The sequence below is a fragment of the Scyliorhinus canicula genome, chromosome 18 (genome assembly GCF_902713615.1).
Source record: "Scyliorhinus canicula chromosome 18, sScyCan1.1, whole genome shotgun sequence".
In the NCBI taxonomy this organism is placed as follows: Eukaryota; Metazoa; Chordata; class Chondrichthyes; order Carcharhiniformes; family Scyliorhinidae; genus Scyliorhinus; species Scyliorhinus canicula.
Window position 1 is genome coordinate 106,483,711 of NC_052163.1, and position 23,684 is coordinate 106,507,394.

The 23,684-nt window shown below is 44.8% G+C and overlaps 1 protein-coding gene across 18 annotated transcripts in view; it reads right to left on the reverse strand.

The window, feature by feature from the left end:
• Positions 1 to 23,684, reverse strand: part of LOC119953376 (transcription factor 12-like) — a 193,134-nt gene that overhangs the window by 102,230 nt on the left and 67,220 nt on the right. For 11 of the 18 annotated variants that reach the window (XR_005458010.1, XR_005458009.1, XM_038777573.1 and 8 more), the window contains 2 exons: positions 16,454 to 16,542; positions 14,637 to 14,739 (listed from right to left, as the gene is read on the reverse strand). The exons of 3 other annotated variants lie outside the window; for them this stretch is intronic. Coding sequence is in view for 13 of the 15 variants with exons in the window: in XM_038777573.1 (XP_038633501.1) it covers positions 14,637 to 14,739; positions 16,454 to 16,542 (192 nt within the window). In the remaining 2 variants the exon portion in view is untranslated. The remainder of the gene's footprint in view (positions 1 to 14,636; positions 14,740 to 16,453; positions 16,543 to 23,684) is intronic. 4 more of the 18 variants (XM_038777587.1, XM_038777580.1, XM_038777578.1 and 1 more) reach the window with 1 other exon arrangement.

Sequence of the window (23,684 nt, forward strand, 5' to 3'; positions counted from 1 at the left end):
CTTTTGAAGGACAGCATCTCCAATAGTGCAGCACTCCCTCAGTACTGTGCTGTGTCAGTTTTGCTTGTCACACACAAGCTCTGGAGTAGGATTTGAAGGCACACACTGGTGTTTCAAAGGAAATGCAACCACGTCAGTCCAAGTGAAAGTATTCCCAATCCACAGCTGCATGACTGGGGCATTCTCCTGTGTTTGCCTGGGTTTCGCCCCCATAACCCAAAGAGGTGCAGTGTAGGTGGATTGGCCACGCTAAATTGCCCCTTAATTGAGAAAAATGAATTGGGTATAAAAACAAAAGGGATGAAGCAGTTCCTTGTTGGACTGGACATGCCGGTTGTGGGGGAAAACAGGAAACAGGGCCGAGAAGCACCACTAGAGCTGGGAGAAGTCATGGAGTGTATCGACTCCATGCAGGCGGGGAAGGCGCTGGGGCCAGATGGATTCCCGGCAGACTTCTACATTTGCGACAGCACTGGTCCCGAACTTGCGGGAGAGGTTTGCAAACTCTGCCTCCAACACTAGCAGAGGGCTCAATATCGCTGATACGCAAGAAGGACGAAGACCTGACTGACTGCAGGACCTACAGGCCCATTTCTACTCAATGTAGACTCAAAAGTCCAGGCAAAAACCCGGTCTAAAGGACTGGAGAGTCGCATGCCGGAGGTAGCCGCGGAGGACCAGCCGGGCTTTGTCAAGGGCAGACAGCCAACATCGAACAGCAGGCACCTGCTGAATGTGAAATGACCTATTCCACTTAAAGAACACCAGAAGTCATCATCTTGTTGTCCCTGCTGTTTGCTCTGGCAATCGAGACACTGGCGATCCGCCTCAGAACAGCAAAGGGTGGAGGGGTATGCAGAGGGTAGGCAGAGACCCCATGCGGATGACCTGCTCCTCCACATCTCAAACCTCCGGGCCATCATAGAAGAGATAATGATGCTCCGAAAGGAATTCAGAGTCATCTTGGGCTACAAACTCAACCTGAGCAAAAGAAGTGAAATCTTCCTGGTGAACCCACAAGGGGAGGGACATACCTGAAGGGACTACCATTTAAACAAGCCCAAACCAAATTCCGCTACCTGGGGATCCAAAAAGCCCATGACTGGACATGGATCCACAAATTGAACCTGATGAATCTGATGGAGGAAAAGGACCTGCAGAGGTGGGACACTCTTCCAGTCCCACCGGCAGTGTGTGCGCCTGTTTGTGTGTGAGAAACTGAAGATCCAAGGTCCTGCAAAGGAGGAGAAACGTGGGAGGCCTTGCCCTCCCAAACCTATTGAGCGCCCACAGCAGGAAAAGTGAGGGGGGATGAGTGAAGGAACCTGAAGCGGAATGGGTGAAAATGGAGGTGTTCCTGCATTAGGACATCCCTCTAAGCCCTAGTCACAACTGCTCTCCTCCCCATCCCCCTCCCGACCAGGTACTCCGGAAGCCCAGTGGTAGCCGGGCTCCAAACATGGCATCAGATGAGGCAGCACTTCGGTCTAACCAAAATGTCCACTATGGCTCCCATCTGCAACAACTGCAGGTTTACTCCCACAATAATGGACCCCACCTTCAAAAAGGTGAAGAAAAGACGAGGGGACACTGATGGTTAGGGAGATGGACACAGACGACAAAGTAATGACCATGGAGGAACGCACGGAGGGGTTCCAACTACAAAAAGGAAACAAACTAAGACACATACAGTTCAAAAACGTTCTCTGTAAGGAAACAACGACGTACCCCCAGATGCCAGAACATTCGCTAGTCGAGGAACTGCTGGGCGTGGGCGACCTAGGGAGGGACAACTGTGGGGACCTATGTGGGCAATTGTTGGAGGGGGTATGCTCCCCCCAGATGAGACAAAGGAAAAATGGGAGGAGGTGGGGGGAGGACTCTGAATCGAAGCACTGCACATGGCAAACTCCACTTCCACATGCGCAGAGCTCAGCCTAATGCAGCTAAAGGTAGTGCAGAGGGCACCTAACCAGAACCCAAATGAGCAGGTTCTTTCTGGAGGTGGAGGACAAATGCGAGCCGTGCCAGGCAGGCTCAGTCAACCACATGTTCTGAGCCTGCCCCAGACTTGTTGAGTTCTGAATGACCTTCTTCAAGGCAATGTCTAATGTTGTGGGGGCGAGGTTGGAGCCACGGCCAAAAGTGGTGGTCTTCAGATTTTCAGAGTAGCCAGAACACTTTATAGGGGGGCCGACGCCTGAGCCTCCCTATTCGTTCGCCGGAGAATCCTGCTCAGCTGGCGATCTGCAGCACCACTCAAAGCTGCAGACTGTCCGATCTGGCAGAATTTCTCAGGCTTGGAGAAAATAAAACTTACCGTCCGGGGGTCAGAAGAGGCCTTCCACTGGACATGGAAGCCTTTCACCAACTTGTTCCAAGATCTGTCATGGGTATGCAACATGTAATTTAACTTATGAACTGAACATAAAATGTGAAATCCAATAAAAACATTAAAAAAAAATAGCTCAACCATCAATGCATGGCAGCAATTTCAATTTTGACCTATTTCTTTGCTGCATCGATCGCGCTCTTATTTGGTTTTTTGACGGAATCTGAAATCTGAAAATTAACTAAAGCTTTATCTTAAATTTTCTCTTCAGGACTGAGCAGGAGAACAGTGCAATCTTATGACAGGAAAATTTTGTCATTTTACACAATAAGATGAAATCCGGCACCGAGACCAGACACACATACACCATGACCCTGAACTACGTGACCCTTCTCATACCCGCCTGCAACCCACCCACTGGTCACAACCTGCACTTTGAAAGACCCTGATGTAGAATTTCAAAAAGTCAAGAGACAGCTTGGTGGAATGAGCTGACAAGTGGCAGGTTAAATTTAATGCAGCAGAGTGTGAAGTGATTCATTTTGAGGAGAAGAATGTGGAGACAATATAAAAAGAGCACGATTTGTAAAAGGGTGCAGGACCACAGGGACCTGGGTGTATATGCAATAGAATCACTGAATGCGGCAGGGCCAGTAGAGAGAGCATTTAATGCTTCCTAGCAAATACACAACAAAAGGAAGTTATGGATTTGTATAAAATACTAACTGCAATAATGCTTTGCATCACACTTTAGGAAGGTGCAACAGCAAAGAACGGTTCCAGGATGAGCAATTTCAGTTTCATGGATAGACGGGAGAAGTTGGAACCGTTAATCTTGAGAAGAGAGGGGAGAGAGGAGATTTGATATAGGTATTCAAACTCAGGAGGGTTATGGGGAGATATAGAGTAGAGTAGCTAGGGAGAAATAGATCCCATTGGTGGAAGGGTTAAGAGCCAGAGGTCACAGCTCTAAGGGATTTGTCAAAAGAAGCAACAGCACCACGAGGAGAAACGCTTTCACACAGCAAATGGTTAGGATCTGGAATGTGCTGTCTGCAAGTATGGAGGAGGCAGGTTGAATAGATACATTCAAAAGGGAATTGGATTATTTGAAATGGAACAATGTGCGGGGCTACAGTGTGAAGACAAGGAAGTGTGAATCCTGACCATACAAATATGGAATATTTTTAGTGAGCAATAGCAATTCCGCTGAAGTCTGTGTGTGCAAATCCACTGCTCTCTGTCTGGCCTTTAGCCACATGGATCAGGATATCCTGGGAGATCTTGCATCAATGTTGAATCCAGCCCTCAAGGCAATTGGGATCCTGTAGTCAACCGTAACAGTTTGGACAAAGGAAGAGTTGCCACTTCTGGTAGCTCTCTATGGGGGAAAAAAAGCAGGTGCAAGCAATGAATGAAGGCACGGTGGCACATTGGTTAGCACTGCTGCCTCACAGCGGCAGGGACTCGGCTGACTGTGTGGAGTTTGCATTTTCTCCCCGTGTCTGCGTGCGTTTCCTCCGGATGATCCAGTTTCCTCCCAGTGCAAAATGTGCAGGTTAGGTGGATTGGCCATACCAAATTGCCCCTCGTGTTCAAATATGCTAGGTGGGGCTGCAGGTATAGAGCGGGGCAGTTGGGTCTAGGTAGGGTGCTCTTTCAGGAGGACGGTGCAGACCCAATGGGCCAAATGGTCCCACACATTAATGCCAATTAAAGCCGATACTTGGGCCGCTCAATTAAACCAGACCTTGCCAAAATGAGATGCGAATGTTAGGATGAATGGGCACGTTGAGTGCTGCATTGCTATTTTAATCACTCTACTGCCTGCTCCCACACAGTGGAGTAGCAGTGCAAAGCTCCTAATTCTGGCCCTAAAGTCTATTTTAAAAACAATATGAAAAATACCATATTTTTATCTACTAGTGCATGAATCCTGATTTTAACTAATAAACTGTAAATGGAGAAAAGACTTTCTGAAACTCTTAACGTCAACTGTTTTTTTGTTTTAAAAACCCACCATGCCAGTCAAACCTTTACTGCTGAAAATCTCTCACTCCATATAGAGACTCATATTTGCAATGTAGCAGCAAATAAGTGATCTTTTACCACCTGAAAACAATTAAATTAGTATCCAAGGCTTTCACCATTATGTACCAAATAAATTCCAGAAAATGTCTAGTGCAGGTTAAAGGATTACACAATTCTTCCATTACTTAGATGGGACACTATTTTGGTATGATTAGTTCTACTTATTCAACAGCTCACGTCAATACTTCCAGCTATTTCGGTATGTTTTCCATCACATTCAAAATGACAAGAGATCGAGTTTCAGTTTAGCTTGCAGACACTGTTTTGGACACTCAAACCGCATGTTCTATTAACTCCAGCCCAGGTGAAAACCTGGGAAACCACACAATCTCATTTTCTCAAACTCTTCCCAAATGAATTTGTTAATAAGATTGGAAGCTGTCAATTTTTCATCAGGTTGAATAGCTTAATTTCTATTACTCTTGCAGTGAAAGGCAACAGTGAAACTCTCTTTATAATAGTTTGAATTGATTAATCAGGAAGAAACCAACAATCTCAGCAACAAGCAATTAAATTGTACGGTCATGAGGTGAAAACTAGCAAATCATCTCTTGACTCAAAGGGTTGCCAATTTGACTGCCTTGGAAAGTTATGTCAGTCATCTACACTGGAATAGAGTAGATTTGCTTTGGACATTGATTCTTTTTGCTCAGGCTGGCTGTAAGTGTTGGTTCAGAACTGGAGGTTAATGCTCCAAAATGCTCTTCTACTACAATAAGAAAGTGGTTTAAAAAACCCTAAAAATTGGGATTGCACAGATAAACGGAACATTTTATTGATTAGTTTTAAACCAGAGGTTGGAATTTCATGTGACTATCACATGACCCCAAACTTAAAATAGTACTGAAACTGAAATTCAGGGTAATAGAATTTTCTCCTATTCTATATGTAAACAGAAATTCACAACAGAAAGTGACATGGGAGCCTTTTTAAAAAAAAACAATTTATCATTCATACCAGGTGTGGAACTGAATACAAAAAGAATCCAATGGATGCCAACATACTTTGCTCCCCAAGTAATTGCCAATTAACAGTAGTTTGGTAGTATGTAACTTCAGTATTGCTGAAAAAAGACATGTTGTCGAAGCTTTTTGTCTTGCACTCATCAAGATAATCACAAGAATAAGAATGTGAACAACTTTATACTGTATGAGAAGTGAGTGCTGATTGGTTGGCAAGTGGACTCTGGTAGAATTGTTGCCCTGGGGAATGTATCGGTTAATAGTGATGGACAGCTGCCAAGCATCCTTTGAAAATTTTAACCCGGTAGCTTGAATGGTCAGTGCCCTGAGGAATGAGCCAGCGAATGGCTATCACTTACTTTGTTTAGCTGAAACAGGCTCAATGTTCTGTCTCCAATGAACAGGGCCCTGTTGCAGATTCTAGTACATGGAAATGAGCCACTCGACAAGCCCAACTGACAATTTTAAATTGGTTGGCAGCGTAACTTTTAGCTCTCTGAGGATTATTTAGCAATGTTGGCAATCACAGAACCACATCTAATGTTGGACACTGTCTTTTGAGGTTTGCAAGCGTGGGCTAGTTGGGTACAATCTGTACCTTGCCAGTTGTGATGTGGAGATGCCGGCGTTGGACTGGGGTGAACACAGTAAGAAGTCTTACAACACCAGGTTAAAGTCCAACAGGTTTGTTTCAAACACTAGCTTTCGGAGCACTGCTCCTTCCTCAGGAGAAGTTGCCAGTTGTGAACAGCGGAAGGGACATGCTGCTCGATACCATCTACCTTGACACCACCCTCAGCCTAAAATTCAGTTGCCACCATATTTTTACCTGGTTGACTACCACCGGATTTACAGAATATTTCGCTCGCGGGAACAGCAGAATGCCATCATCAAGGCTTGTGGCCCGTCCCTCTACATGAAGCCGACTTCATCTATACCCAACTAACATCCTGATCCCCAAACCACTCCCAACAGCTTCACCGTGCTGGCCGCCCTGAACCCAGAAATAGCGAAAACTGGTACCCAACCGACGGAATGGCAATTCCCCCCACCCCAACACCCCCTTCAAAGGGCTAACCTCAAAATATTCACTCTTACCAACATTTAGTTTAGAAACTGAAAAAGAACCGAACACATCATCAATATCCCCATTATCTCCCGCACACCTGACCCTGGATTAATTACGAATAGTTAACAGTCATCTGTATATAGGGACACTGAGTGCTCTACTCCACCCCTCAATTCCCCTCCACTTTTCAGAGGCCCTGTAATTGCCAATGGTTCAATTGCCCAATGTGAACAACAGACGGGACAGAGGCCATCCCTGTCTCGTCCCCGTGTAGCCTCAATGACCCCGAATTATTCCAGAGTAATCGGAGGTAGATTGGGTATTATCCCAGTATATCTTTGATAAGGGTGGTGCGGTGGTTAGCACAGCTGCCTCAAAGCGCTGAGGACCCGGGTTTGATTCTGGCCCCAGGTCACTGTCCGTGTGGAGTTTGAACATTCGCTCCGTGCTTGGGTGGGTCTCACCCCCACAACCCATATTGTGCAGGGTAGGTTGATTGGCCACACTAAATTGCCCCTTAATTGGGAAAAAAAAATTATTGGATACTTTAAATTTATTTTTAAAAAGGATGTCTTTGATGTGCCCTGTTTCAGCATCAAGCTTGCATGGTGAGCAAATGGCTCGGCGCTACATACAAGGTTGCTAATACGGCCAATCTTATAGGGTAGGAACTGTAAGTATCTGAATGCGTGTATTAACCAGTGAAGGTAGGCTTTCGATAGACCGTGATAGAGCACTCTCTGGCAGATTGCTCAACTAGGCCGTAATGGAAAGGTAGCTCATTTGACTGCACCATTTCAAAGGTGAATTTGAGCTCAGGATGGAGTCCATTTTGCTATGCAAGGAAATTACTACATACTGCCATGGATTTAAAAATATAGCGAAGATATCACCCACATTTCAGAAATATGCCAGAGGGAGGAGTTAGGTGCCATTCCATCGAAGACACGTTTCTCATAGAATTCAACAAAAAGCAATGTGATAAATGAATTTCAGTCCCAGTGTGATGCTAGGTATGCAGGCTGTACATTCCAAAGACTGGTGGATCATATAAAGCGGCATGTCCCTACCACTGTTTGCGATGGACAAGGTATAGACTGCATCAAATCAGCCTGTGTTTGTAAAACAAAACAGTGTCTAACATTAGATGCGATTCTGCAATTGGACAACATTTGCAAAATAACCTCTGAAAATTACACTGCCATCCAATTTAAGATGGTCACAAGTGTGGCGCATCTGCATGTACTGGAAGCTACATATATTAATACCTAGGGCACTGTTCTTTGCAGACAGAAAGAACATGTACACACACATTACGCCTTCTTCAGCTAAACAAAATAAGTGATAGCCATTCGCTTGGTTATTATTCAGGGCAATGCCTTGACTGAAGTCAAGCTGCCTGATTTAAATTTTCAAAGTGCTTGGCATTTAACTGACAATCACTATTAACTAGTGCATTCTCCATGTCAACATCGCCACTCGAGTCTACTTGCCAACCAATCAGCACACTCTACATCTAGTTTTCCCTGACATAAGCATTTTTGCAATTGTCCTGGTGAGTGCATGAAAAGCTTCAACAAAAAACTCTTCACAGAATCACAGAATTTACAACGCAGAAGGAGGCCATTTGGCCTATCATGTCTGCACTAGCGCTTGGAAAGACCACCCCACTTAAGCTCACGTTTCCATTCTATCCCAGTAACCCCACATAACCTTTTGGACACTAAGGAGCAATTTAGGATGGCCAATCCACCTAACCTGCACATCTTTGGACTGTAGGAGGAAACCGGAGCGCCCGGAGGAAACCCAAGCAGACACAGGGAGAAAGTGCAAACTCCATACAGATAGTCACCTGAGGCCGGAATTGAACCCGGGACCCTGGAGCTGTGAGACAGCAGTGCTAACCATTGTGCCACCCAAACTTGTTCAGCAAAACTATTGCTGACATCAACTTAGAGCAATACAATTTTAATGACAGGATCTAGGTTGAAACTAGCCTACACTGATGGAGTATTATCTTATCTTTGCAAACTGCTAGAGCTCCAAGTGCAGACAACCATATGATCATTGTATTGCTTGTTATTTAGCATCTTTGGCCCAATATTGAAGATAGCTACGATATAAAATGGAAAATGCTGAGGCAGGTGGTATTGTTAAGAAAGGCAAAGAATAAACCTAATCTGACAATGGTCATCATTGACCATGGGTCAATTATTCCATTTCTTAGCATACCTCCCACAAATAACCAAAATAGTTAACAAATGGAACAATATCATAAGCTAGTTAATGGCTATACACAGAATGGTTCTCATATCAATCTGGGACAGTTTACTGAAATTCAAGCTAATTAGTTTAGCGATATTTGATAAGTGGAAAAGAAATAGAAGAGGAAGGCACATTTTAATTCCATACAAACCATGAAATGTCCATTTTGTAGGGCGCTACAGATAGTTTGGTCCAGGTAGAGCAGCCCTGGTTGAATTTTCATGCAGTTCATTAATTAAATACTATTACAATGAATAATGCCTAACACTCCAAATTTTAGAAAAAGTTCCAGAAAAAAAGACTTGGACAACTTCTAGTAAGACAAATACAGAGACTTATTTGAAATAGATAAAAGGCAGATCATACCTAACAAACTCTAAATTACGAAGAAGTGTGCCTGCGCCTGAGAGTTAGCTTTATTTATTTTGAATGAGTGTTATCAAAATTTACTAAAGTAATTTTTTCCAGTTAGTACAGCCAACTTTACTTTCCAAATTATTTGAAAAACAAAAAATTGAAACTTTGGATGACAAACCATTTTTCAAGACATGGGTTAACTTCCAGAAGCTTATCTGAGAAAAAAGAAATACAGGCCAGGGTGGAGTCAGAAAAGACAGCGTAACAGAGAAAGAAAGCGAGAGTGAGTGAGCGAGACAGATAAATAAAGTGAGAAGGTGCACGGGTATGGGTGGAGGGGGGGGAGGGGGGGTGGAAAAGTGAGCTAGGGAAAGAGTGCACAAGACAGAGAAACAAAGCGCGAGATAGAGGATGTGCGAGACAAAAGGTGAGAGAGTGAGCGAGCGAGACAGAGAAAAGTAGTGTGACAGTGCTCAAGGCAGAAGGAAAGCAAAAGAGTGTTAGAACATAGAACTCCTACAGTGCAGAAGGCAGCCATTTGGTCCATCGAGTCTGCACCGACCCTCTAAAAGAGCACCCTACCGAGGTCCACTTCCCCACACAATCCTGCACATTTTCGGACTGAAAATTGGCGGAAACTGAAACGTCTGAAATGTAATTAATTTATCTTGCTCCGTAACTCCATAAATATCCAAATTTCTATTAACTTTTACAATTCCAGCCAAATATTTCCTTGTCACATGGAAATATCCATCTACAACAAGGACTCGAAGTTAATGCCTTAAAACTCCACAGGAACATTCAGACAAAATTGGACACAAGGAGATATCAGGACAGATGACCAAAAGCATGATCAAAGAGATACGGCTTCAATGAGCATCTGAAGAAGGAATAGAGACGGGTGAAAGAGTTTAGGGAAATAATGCCAGAAGTTGAGGCATAGACAGTCAAAGGTATGGCTGACAATAGAAGGGCGAGGGAAAAATGTGAATGCCAGAATTGGAGGAATGCAGAGCTCCTGGTGGGTTATAGAGCTGGAGATGGCCTCAGCTAGGGAGAGATGAAGCCACCGAGTGGTTTGAATAAAATAATTTAAATGTTGAGGCACTGCTGAACCAAAGCCAATGTAGGTGATGGGTAAACGGGACGCGGTGAGAGTTCTCATTGACAGCAGAGTTTGAAATGTACTCAAGTTTATAGAGGGAGTTGGGAGGGAGACCAGGATAAACACTGGATTAGTGGAGGCTTAAGGTAACAATGGCAATGGGTTTCAGTGAACAAAAAATTATAATCAGAAGTCATTTTTAAAATCCAGGTGCTTCAGTGGGAAATTAACTTAAAAATGTTGACCAATATCTGCATTTTATCTTCATTGTCATTAAACTCTAACATTTTCAGCTAAACGTGAAGATATATCATCTGTTTTCCAATTGGCCAAAAGTAACGTTGGGGAATAACTAAACAGAATTAAAATATGACCTGTAAAAAAAGTGTAGATTTTGCAGACTTCATTTAAAATTTGCCCTCAAATCCTCTTCACTTGGTTTTGTATACATTAAGAGCTGCTAGCCTAAGATTACAAACAGAAATATAAACAAAATCATGTCTATGAGGGGTCAAAAATATTTTCCTTTAACAATGCAAATTTAAAACAATCAAGTTATTTTAAATATAAAAAAATCTTCCCCTTGGCATAACAAATTAATCACTCTCAAGGGTAGCAGGTGCAAAACAGCCACATGGCACTGTACTGTTTTCCTAATCCACAGGGAATTCACACATGGATGCCCACGAATTGCTCTCTGCAAATCCTACAGGACAAACATCATTCACACATCTTACATTGTCGCCAGCAAGTTCTTTGCCTCTAATCATAATCATGCAGCTAAACTCCAGATAAAAACCCCTCCAACGTGCAAAGGATCCTAGGCTCCAACTACTCACACCATTAACAAAAAGTGTTTGCTCCTGTTTTTTTGAAGCAGAGTCGAGCAATGTTACAAGGATTTTATTCTCCCTTTGTAATTAATCCAACAATCTTCAGTGAACCACTACTCCAACTAGCAGTACTTAAAATCCCATCCATATAATTATAGGTTGTCGTCAGCTAACATTTAGTAAACTAGCATCTCTTATTGCTTTTAGTATTCATTGTCTGCCACTTCAAAATTAGACTGTTCTACTTTGAGTCTAATTTGCCCATTGAACAACATTTCCCCCATTTTAACATTTTTTTGCTAATGCGGAAACTGAAAAAGTTAAAATAAGCATAACTTGAGTCATTAATTGTATCTTCAGAATGCATGCAACCATCAAGCATTGAAAAATTCCATTACAATTTATTTATTTAACATTTCAGGATTAACAGTCCAGTACCAGTAGTGATTAAAGCATGGTAGAGAGACTTGGTCAGTTTGACAAACAGATGGCCCTATGATGTAACTGCACCCAACTCAAATAACATTCCTCATTTTGAAGTTACTTGCAGTTTAAAATTCAAATAGGCTTCAATATCCTTCCATCCGGCTTCTGAAGACTCTTGCAAAGCCAATTTTCAAATCAGCAACTCTCACTAATTTGGGTAATACATCACAAACTACTATAGAAATATTTAAAATTGCAGCCAAAACAGCAGGTATAGGTTAGGCTTTCATATTATAAAGTCTCTGCTCCATACATTGTATGTTCAATGGTTGTAGCAAACCTTTCTTGCAAGACTTTCTGTACATATCTAAAATTGCTCTTACTAGTATCACCAGTCCTTCACACTAATCCCACATACAGGAAAATAATTGAACTATATGGCACTTTTCCAAATTCAAATAGGCATATCACATTCTTAAATAAAAAAGCCCGAATATTGAAATTGACAAACAACTGGCAGTGTATACACAATTCTCTACCTCAAACCACCATCATAAACATAACTCTACAATATTGCTTCCTGATTGCATAACTACAAAGGATTTTTTAATATACACAACCACCACTAAACGAGTACAACTGTACAACAATAATAAATGCGATCATGAGACAGCAGTTTCAAAAAGATTCTACCTTCAACCCTGTCCTAAATTGCAACCTATTGTACTCCCAGGAGTCTGTTTTGTTTTAATTAAACAAAAAAAAGTGGCCCAGTAACAAATAATGTATTAATTGTTTCAAATTATTTACTGCAGCAGTATGGAGTAAATAGCCTTCTCAGTAAGCCCCTAAAGTGTTTGCATGGTGCAAGCGAGGAGTTGCTCCCAAAGCACTGTTAAACTCAGCGGGAAAGAGAGTCCCAGACGGCATTTGTAGGTTTCAAAGGAGTTGGAAAGCAGAACAGAAGCTCATTAGAGAAAGCTACAGGGTCTGAAAATGCAGCAGACAAGTCAGGAGTAAGTGAGACGAAATGCACAGTAGTAAATGGATCATAGAAAAACATAACACAGGGCACATCGGTAATAGTTTTATCAGAGATAGCGGAAATGGAGTTGCCAATGCAGGGCAGATTGGAATTAAGAGGGCAGGCAGGGAAAAAAAAACACTGCTCGTAATAAAACAGAAAAGCAAGCAAGATATTCAGAAATGTACCTGGAAAAGATCAAAATACAACAAAACACCAGGGATCTCTCAGAGCAGATCAGAGCCAAAATAACTACTGCAGAAAGCAGCTTAGGGCTGTCAGCAGAGATGCTTCATTAGTTATGCTTCATGTACTATGGTATGGGAGCCAATTCAAGTAGAAAATTGCAAGGATATACCTCTGAGGAACTTTTCCATGAGAAACTAAACTCCTTTCCCTTCCCTAAATTAGAATGCATTTTCATATTAATACGAGAAAGAGGACAGTATGCCTTTGGCATGTCCTATCACATCAAGCCTACAGTTGAAATTAGATTTATTTTTTCTTGATATTTTGTCTTGACAATAGAGACTGCTCATGGTCAGAATAGTTTGCTTTTTGTAATGTGGTGTCACACAGGGTTGGCACTTGAATTCGCCTGGGTCCAGACAATGAGAGTCAACCCAACAGAAATCTTTATGTTCATCTCTTGATTACAAGATAAACTCTTCCAGCCGTCATCTCTTATTCACAAATATTCCAAAAATGTACAAGCATGAAGTTCCCATTGACAAGAGCAATGTTTTTTTTAAAAAACTATTTCTTGGCAGGAGTGTTAGACCTGGATTCCAAAAGATCTGTATTTTTACCACCTCCAATGGTGGGCAATGGTCTTTGCCAGGGTCTAATTCAAGGAGAAAGCCCTTCTGCCAAACCTCGACTCACCTATTTATAATCAATTAACATTCTGTACACAAGAACGTAGGTCTGTTTTTTTTCAATCCTAGATATGTTACAGTTTGCTGGATTGTGATCAACAAAGTGTAGATCTAACTTCGGGAGGTGGATGCTTGCTGCATTCGGACCATCGGGACAGTTCCATTAAGTCTTAGAAACCGAAGAATGAGCTCCAATATTTCACCTCTTAAAATAATAGCATCTTTCTCAGCAGTTTATCCCAAAATAACTCCTCAAACAGAAGCTAAGCATGTTTCGACAAAATTATTTTGTATAAAGTAATGGCTAGAGAACATCAAGGCAGAAGTAATTTTCTTTGACTCCAGCAAATATCCAAATGGTGCTGTCCTTCATCTAATCCATTTCCAGGTTACCACCTTTGGTTTAACCTGATGTGCAACTCTGACAAATTATGGATCTTGAGCTCAGGTTTCTTTGTTCACATCCGATCAGTAACACACCAAAATATCACCTCTACCCCTCCTCCCCAAAAACCCATTCCAGATTTTTTATCATCCTAGAGGTGTGGTTCTCCACTGCTCTCTTCTACAATTCATAAACTAAGTCAGCCACAATTCAGTAGAATTTTATTGACCACACTAAGACCACACAATCTTGGCCTCAAAAGTTTCACCAAGTCTTTCTGTAACCTAGAAAATCGACCAAGATTTGCATCCTCAAATTCGTCCACTATCCCACAAGTCACTGACATTCTTCAGCTATGTGGCGCCAAAAAATTCCCCATTGCCAAACCTAGAGTTTTAGACCTGCCCATTTTTGAAACAAAGAACTACTGCAATTAATTACAATTATAATATTAAACACTTCCAGATAGAATCAGGTAAACTTACTAATAAAAACAACCCATATGATCAGAAGAGTTACTAGGTGACCCAAATTAGAGAATAAATCTAGTAGAGACTTGAGCCCTTGGGCTGCCCAAATAGCGCTGGGCCCATCTAAAGGAATAAACGCGCAAACCTATGACTGTTTATATATGTAACACATATACTACTTCACTGAATTATAAATTCTGTATTCAAACAGGTTACATAGCAGGGATCACTACAAATTCCTGCATGCTAACATAGGGTGGAGGGCATGAATAATTTGAAGGGGAAGGGGGGGGGAATGCCACTGAGAAAGGCAGTTACTGGAACATTTCCTGATTCTGAATGCCAATTGTAATGCACACAGTTGAGGGAAAATCCAAATCAGTAAGACTATACCGAGCAATTAACCCTGCCAGAAGATTCAGAAAACATTTCTACTCACCAACAAGGCCAGGATTTATGTAGGATGAAGAAGAAATGCCATCATGTGATGACAAGTCTCTGTTGGATACATGATCACCATAGTGGGAACCTTCACCATAGCCCTATTTAAAAAAATGAAAAGTTAGGTGACATGTAGCAGAGCCAGTAAGGTTTAAAGTAGTAAACATTAGCATACAAGCAAAGAAAACATTAGCATACGAGCAAAGAACAAAATCAGTTGTTATTCAATAACAACCAACAGTAGCATTTCACTACACAGGTTGCATTTTCCCATTGCTGATTTGCAAATAAACGGCAAGCGAGTATTTATAGATGCAACACCAGTTCAACCATCACCAGGGGTAGAAATCTTGTGCCCAGAATACCAGCACTGACTTGTATTAACATTTAGCTATCACCAGGAAATGAAAAATGAAATGAAAATCGCTTATTGTCACGAGTAGGCTTCAATTAAGTTACTGTGAAAAGCCCCTAGTCGCCACATTCCGGCGCCTGTTCGGGGAGGCTGGTACGGGAATTGAACCATGCTGCTGGCCTGCCTTCAATGCCAGTGATTTAGCCCAGTGTGGTGAACAATGGATTTAAGCAATTCTGGTAAAGATTTGAGCAGATATAAACTAAAACCTGGACTTGAAATACTCAAGGCAAGCAAGTTTGAAGCTGGTTCACATCTGAATCAGGTGTGAACTATCCAAATATTTGCTTGGATTAGTACAGTGGTCAAACAAAAATTAGACTTTAAGCTTTTGCCTGTAATATAAATCCAGGCAACAATCTCACCTTTTGTAAATAAGTAATATATTGAAGCAATTCAGGTCATCAAATGCGTGACTCTATTTAATTAAACTATTTGGTAATTATAAAACAAAATATCCTGCTGCACCTCATTTTAATGCAACATTGAATGCTAAAAGTTCCCTGTGTATGGAAGGCAGCTCAACAGGAGACAAATTATATGGCCAGCTTTAACTGGAGCAGTCACATCTCCCAGCATGGCTCCTTCCATTAGACTTCCTTGTGCTCATTGCAAGTGCGGGCTGATAACAGTGCAGCGAGTGCAACAGGGCTTCTGGGACCCTGGTGAACAATGGGTCAAACAGTGTATGTTGTATGTCCTCAACCAAAGTGATGGAAAGATTGAGAAATAAACAGAGCAGGACTAAGGAGGAGGATGAATTACAGTAGGTTAATGCACTGTCAAACTAGAGATAGAGAAATAGGATGAAAGAAGATGAAATAAAAGAAAAAATGAAATAAATAAAAAATTTAGAATACTCAATTCGTTTTTTTCCAATTAAGGAGCAATTTAGCGTAACAAATCCACCTACCCTGTACATCTTTTGGGTGCGGGGGGCAAAACCCACGCAAACATGGGGAGATTGTGTAAACTCCACACGATTGACCCAGAGCCGGGATCGAACCTGGGACCTCGGCGCCATGAGACAGCAGTGCTATCCACTGCGCCACCGTGATGCCCTTTAACTCGCTGTATTGTTTACCAGTAGCTTGAGGCCTGAAGACTCTATCTGTTTTGCTGGGTTTGGCCGCCGCTCCTGCACTACAATAGTAAATTCAGCAGCAGAATGAAATTATAACAATTCTGTACACATGCCATCATTGCAGTGTAAAACATATCCTAAAAGTGCCTTAAGTGACTAGAATTTGGTCAACATACAAGGAACATTTTGTGGAATACAAGTAATTTACCCTGCTCAACCTTTTAGAGGCAATGGGAAAGACAAAAGAAACCTGGGTATTTATTCAAATCAATGAAGGCTGAAGAAAGTAATTTAGGAAGAAAAAGGGAGAACTGACCATTCTTACCCTTGCTTGCTCATATGTTGATGGACTACTGCTCTGTGTGCCTCCTGCCCATGGGCCAGGGCCTGTTCTTTCATCCAAACCTACAAGTTAAAACAAATATTAATGAAGCAGGATTCTCATGTGAAATCAAAATACTCCAAGAAAATATAGAGGCTCTGAAAATAAGTAATCACTTAAATTAAGTACAGATAAATGTGATCTGACATGACAGAAGAAGACAGTAAGTTCCCAAGGATGCCAAGACGTTGCAATGTCATATTGAAGGACAATAAATAGACTGTGCGGCATCCAAATCAGGAAAATGAATGGTCTGTGAAGCGTGGGCTACAAAAGCATGAAACGTAATTCCTGTTTCACGGTTAATCAAAAGTACCTTTTGGAAAATTGTAGCTGTCCCATAGACAAACTACTAACAAATAAATGAAATGGAGAGCAAATGCTCTTTACATAAGAAAATGGGAAGGGAACGAAAACAGTAGGGTTAGCCAAGAATACTACACATTTCATAGAGGTTGTCTGTCCTCTTTCAAACGCTTAGTGGTTTACAATAGAGAGAAAGAGAGAGAGGAAAAGGGATAGAGAAATATGAAAGAGAGAGAGAGAGAGAGGAGGGGCAACAGAGAGAGGAGGGGAGAGAGAGAGGGAGAGAGAGAGATAGGGAGAGAGAGAGAGGGGGGGAGAGAGAGAGAGAGGGGGGAGAGAAGAGAGGGGGGAGAGAAGAGAGGGGGGAGAGAAGAGAGGGGGGAGAGAAGAGAGGGGGGGAGAGAAGAGAGGGGGGGAGAGAAGAGAGGGGGGAGAGAAGAGAGGGGGGGAGAGAAGAGAGGGGGGGGAGAGAAGAGAGAGGGGGAGAGAAGAGAGAGGGGGAGAGAAGAGAGAGGGGGAGAGACAGAGAGAGGGGGAGAGACAGAGAGAGGGGGAGAGACAGAGAGAGGGGGAGAGAAGAGAGAGGGGGAGAGACAGAGAGAGGGGGAGAGACAGAGAGGGGGAGAGAGAGAGAGGGGGGAGAGGGGGAGAGAGGGGGGGGAGAGAGAGAGGGGGGGAGAGAGAGAGAGGGGAGAGCGAGAGAGGGGGGAGAGAGAGAGAGAGGGGGGAGAGAGAGAGAGGGGGGAGAGAGAGAGAGGGGGGAGAGAGAGGGGGGGGAGAGAGAGGGGGAGAAAGAGAGGGGGAGGGGGAGAGAGGGGTGGGGTGGGGGGGGAAGAAACACCAAAAGTCAGTTGAGGACATCAGGAGGGGTGGGTGCAGGTATAACCAATGTGGATTCAAATCTTTCAAGTTTCTGCAGGCATATTCTAACACCTCACTGCTGTATGGCGGTAGGGTAGCATAGTGCTTAGCACGGTTGCTTCACAGCTTCAGGGTCCCAGGTTCGATTCCCAGCTTGGGTCACTGCCTGTGTGGAATCTGCACTTTCTCCCCGTGTCTGCATGGGATTCCTCCGGGTGCTCCGGTTTCCTCCCACAAGTCCCGAAAGACATGCTGTTAGGTGATTTGGATATTCTGAATTCTCCCTGTGCACCCAAACAGGCACCGGAAGGTGGCGACTAGGGCTTTTCACAGTAGCTTCATTGCAGTGTTAATGTAAGCCCACCTGTGGCAATAAAGTTTATCTAAATGTTTAGGCTTGGAAGTGCATAATTGTTGATCAAAACATTTCACCACTGGATTTAATGTTTGACAATAAATCTCTTCAGTAATGCCAAACGGTTCAGAATATCAACTTTGCATTTAAAAAAAAAGTATTACCTTCAACTTCAATTAAAAAAAAGTGCTATCTAGGATGAGAAAACAAAACTGTCAAGGCAACCCACAATATTAACAGTGTGGGATGTAAAAACCATACTAAAACTATGTCCTAATGAGCACGTGGGCTCCTACAAATGTTTCATTCCAACAGCTTTTTCTTAAAAAAATACAATAAAGTAGAGCTTCAAAGGGTATATCCCACAATTATCTGCAGTGCTAGCATTAATGTAAAAACCAAACAGAGAGATCATGCAGAATGAATGGTAGGATACAAAATACTGGTTTATTGAAGGTACACACGAAGACTACTCCACTCCCACCTACACTCGGGTCAGGGTTTTTATACCATGTGGGCTCCCCGCATTAAAGGGGAAGCCTTGTCCCGTTACCGGGGAAGTTCATATTCAGTAGACGTCACGAGGAACTGGATGGTCCAGTGACCTCTGTGGGAATGCAACAGTTAACTTGCTAAGAAACTGGAAAATATACCAGAGAGAGAAAAAGAGAGACAGAGAGAGTGAGAGAGATAGAGACAAAATAAATATCTGGGCCGTCACAACAACTGCACGCACAATGAGTCACTGGACAGTGATATTAACACATTAAAATAAATTTGGAGTGGGTCATTTTTACATGGAATTAGTGACACATACGCTGCTAATTCTAATTCTGGTTGAAACTGGTTTACATAAACTATCAAAACCCTAAAAGTAGTTCATACCGGAGATCCTTGGTCAGGAAAAATTTGAAGCCCATTTAACTTACCCATTATGTACAATGCCTGTTGATTAGTACACTACACACTATCCATTTTCTTTCAAACTTAAAGTAAGGAACAACCTGAAGTTAATTATGCAACTGCTCGAATAACCTCATCACTGAAGAAATATTTTTTTCATCTGAAATGTTCTCCTATGGGTTTCTGCAGAAGTTAGCAATCCTCCAGTGCCAGAGCATCAAGGGTGATTCACGTGAATAGAGATAGCATAGTGTCAGCTGCTAATTAACCTGGAGGGGTAACTTGTTCTTCCCTCATCACTGCACACCATTTCCTACAGGACCCTTCTATTTCAATACCTGCTTCTGAGAAATTTGTCATCATACCCTCCTCCAACCATGACCCACTACTAAACCATCTCCAATTTCTCTCTTCTTTCAAAATTTCTTGAACACAAAAGCAAAATACTGCGGATTCTTGGTGTGTGTATGTGTGGGTGGAGTCTGAACAAAAAACACAAAGTGCTGGAAAAACCCAAGTAGGCCTGGTAGCATTTGTGGAGAGAGAAACAGAGTTATCGCTGAGTCCATTGTGGCTCTTCATATTGGACTCAAAACAGTTAACGAATTCCTTCCCCATAGATGCTGCCAGGCCTACTAAGTTTTACCAGCACTTGTTTCTATTCCTTCAACATGTTATCACATCCCAAATCAGTTCTAATCTTTCTCAGAACTCCATGTTTGAAACTGTCTGTGGTGAATGTAATATATATATGATAATTCACACTGTCTTTGTAAGTGCAGTAGCGTTATCCAACCACTAGGGGGAGTAGCTCTGGGAGTACTCAGGAACTTCTACTGGGCTCCACCATTGGCTCTGCCCACGACTCCTCCCCCTAGTGCTGCTGTATAAATACCCTTGTCCAGAGTCAGCCTGAGTTCACTAAGAGTTCATCAACTGGTAACAGGCTGGCTCTGAAGTAAGTCGATTAAACCTAGATTCATATCGGAAACACGTGTCTGGTGAATTGATGGTTCCATCAATTTAATCGACTTAAGAACAGTAAAGATCGATCATGGAATCGGCCCTCAAGCCTGGACGCCTGGAATTCGACCCGCAGGATGCAGAGGCTAAAGAAATCTTCTCCCACTGGCTGCGGTGCTTCAAGTCCTACCTGGCGGAAGCGAGCACAGCCGAAACGACAGAGGAACAGAAGCCAAGTCTACTGCACGCGAGGGTGAGCCACAGAATCTCTACACAACTAAACTTGGCCAGTTCATATTCTGCAGCGCTAGCACATCGCGATAAAATTTATGTACGGCCTATTAATGAAGTTTACGCTCGCCATGTGTTCACGACTCGCCGCCAGCGGCCTACAGAATCACTCCCCGAATTTCTACGGGAACTCAATAACTTGGCCAATGACTGTAATTATCAAGCAGCTACCGCGGCTGAACACAGGGAACTTGCTGTACGCGATGTTTTTGTAGCGGGCCTCAGGTCTAACTATGTGCGCCAACGACTGCTGGAAAAGGGGGCCCAGGACTTAGAAACGACTGTGGAAGCTGCTACCACGATGGGAGTTCTCCTTCCGCAGCCTTAACTCGTTCCCCGCGACCCAATCATGGGCCGCCGACCAGCGACTCCCCCAGGCCTGTGCTACGCGGCCGCCCAGCCACCATGCTGCCCCAGCCAGCCACTATGCTGCTCCAGCCTGCCATTTCTGCGGCCAGAACCAGCACCCGCGGCAGCACTGCCCGGCCCGCAACACGACCTGCAGCAGCTGCGGCCGAAAAGGCCATTACGCAAGAGTGTGCCTCGCTAAAAAGGGCCCCAGCTTCCAACTCCCCAACGACTCGAAGTAATCGCTCCCCTCACTCACAGGCCCGCGGGGCCCGAAACGCTGCGGCCAATACCCCGACTCCGCCCCCTTCAGCCACGTGCGATCCATGGGGGCTGCCATCTTGGAAAACCTCCACCACGCGGCAGGCCACGTGCGACTCATGGGGGCCGCCATCTTGGACGCCATCTTCCTCGCCGCCCGCCACGTGCGATCCACGGGCCCGATCGGCATCTCCGCGCTCGGACAACTCAGCGGAGGAATACGACGATGAACTCAGAGGGCAGTCATCACGGGGCCACTCCAGCACAGCTGATCGAGCCGCCGACTACCCGCAACTCAGCGCGGTCACCCTGGACCAATCATGACCAAAGAATCTACAAAACTCGATGGCAGAGGTCCATACCAACGGGTACAGAACGCCATGCCTCTTCGACTCCGGGAGCACTGAGAGCTTCATACATCCAGACCTGGTAAGACGCTGTTCGCTCCCCGTTTTCCCCGTGCAGCAAACTATCTCGCTCGCTTCAGGCTCCCATTCAGTCCAGATCCAGGGGCACACCGCCGCGACACTCACAATCCAAGGCGCTAGCTACTCGAAATTCAAACTCTACGTTTTGCCCGAACTCTGCGTGCCACTCTTATTAGGCCTAGACTTCCAATGTAACCTCAAGAGCCTCACCCTCAGCTTCGGAGGGCCCCTGCCCCCACTCACTATCTGCAGACTCGCTACGCTGCGAATCCCCCCCTCCTCTCTTCGCCAATCTCACAAAGGACTGTAAACCCGTAGCCACTCGTAGCAGGCGGTATAGCCTGCAGGATAGGGTATTTATCAGAGCAGAGGTCCGAAGGCTACTCAGTGAGGGGGTTATAGAGGCCAGCAATAGTCCCTGGAGAGCTCAGGTGGTGGTCGTTAAGACCGGGGAAAAATTCCGTATGGTGGTCGACTATAGTCAGACCATAAACAGATTTACGCTCCTCGACGCGTATCCCCTCCCCAGGATTGCAGACATGGTAAACCAGATCGCCCAGTACCGGCTCTTTTCCACGGTGGATCTGAAGTCTGCATACCATCAGCTCCCAATCCGCCCGGAGGACCGCCACTACACGGCATTCGAGGCCGATGGCCGCCTCTTCCATTTCCTCCGGGTCCCTTTCGGCGTCACTAATGGGGTCTCGGTGTTCCAACAGGCTGCGGGCCACATTTCCGTACTTGGACAATGTCACCATCTGCGGCTATGACCAGCAGGACCACGACGCCAACCTCCACCGTTTTCTCCAGACGGCACAGAAACTGAATCTCACGTACAACAAGGAGAAATGCATTTTCCGCACAACCAGACTAGCCATCCTCGGCTATGTCGTGGAAAACGGAGTCCTGGGCCCAGACCCGGACCGTATGCGCCCCCTCTTAGAACTCCCCCATTGCGCCAAGGCCCTCAAACGGTGCTTGGGCTTCTTCTCCTACTACACCCAGTGGGTCTCTCAATATGCGGACAAAGCCCGCCCACTCTTTAGGGCCACACGATTTCCCCTGTCAGCCGAGGCACACCAGGCCTTCGACGGCATCAAGGAGGACACCGCCAAAGCGGTCATGCGGGTGGTGGATGAATCCACTCCATTTCAGGTAGAGAGCGACGCCTCAGAGGTAGCTCTTGCAGCCACGTTAAATCAGGCAGGGAGACCAGTCGCATTTTTCTCCCGTACCCTCTCCGCTTCAGAACTCCGACACTCCTCAGTCGAGAAAGAAGCACAAGCCATTGTGGAGGCTATCCGTTACTGGAGGCATTACCTCGCAGGTACCGACCAAAGATCGGTTGCCTTCATGTTCGACAACACGCAAAGGGGCAAAATTAAAAACGACAAATTCTGAGGTGGAGGATCGAACTCTCCACCTACAATTACGATATTAAATATCGACCCGGGAAGCTCAACGAGCCTCCGGATGCCCTATCCCGTGGGACATGCGCCAGCGCGCAGATCGACCGATTAAAAGTCATCCACAATGACCTCTGCCACCCGAGGGGTCACCCGGCTCGCCCACTACATCAGGGTTCGAAACCTGCCTTTCACCAACGAGGAGGTAAAAGCGGTCACCAGGGAACTGCCCGATCTGTGCGGAGTGCAAACCGCACTTCTATAGACCAGACAGGGCCCACCTGGTCAAGGCTTCTAGGCCCTTTGAACGCCTCGCGATTGATTTCAAAAGGGCCACTCCCCTCAACTAACAAGAACGTTTACTTTTTAAACGTCGTAGACGAGTTCTCCCGTTTTCCATTCGCTATCCCGTGCCCCGACATGACCTCCCACACAGTCATTAGGGCCCTGCATAGCATCTTCACCCTGTTTGGTTTCCCCAGCTACGTACACAGCGACCGGGATTCGTCCTTCATGAGCGACAAGCTGCGTCAGTACCTGCTCGACAAGGGCATTGCCTCGAGCAGGACTACCAGCTACAACCTCAGGGGGAACGGGCAGGTGGAGAGGGAGAACGCGACGGTCCGGAAGACCGTTCTACTGACCCTCCGGTCCAGAAATCCCCAAGTCTCCCAGTGGCAGGAAGTCCTCCCAGACGCACTCCACGCTATTAGGTCCCTTTTGTGCACGGCGACCAATCAGACCCCTCATGAGAGGCTCTTCATTTTTTCCAGGGGCACTACCATGGGGGTCTCACTTCCGGCATGGCTGAGGACGCCGGGCCCCGTACTTCTGAGGAAACCTGTCAGGGCGCACAAAACCGACCCCCTTGTTGAAAAGGCGCGCCTGCTCCACTCCAACCCCCAGTACGCATTCGTCGAGTTCCCTGACGGCCGTCAGGACACGGTATCCTTCCGGGATCTGGCACCCGCCGGATCCAGTGCCCCCTCTACCCCCATAGAAGGACCTCTCACCCTACACCCTATGCTGCCGCCCCCGTGCGC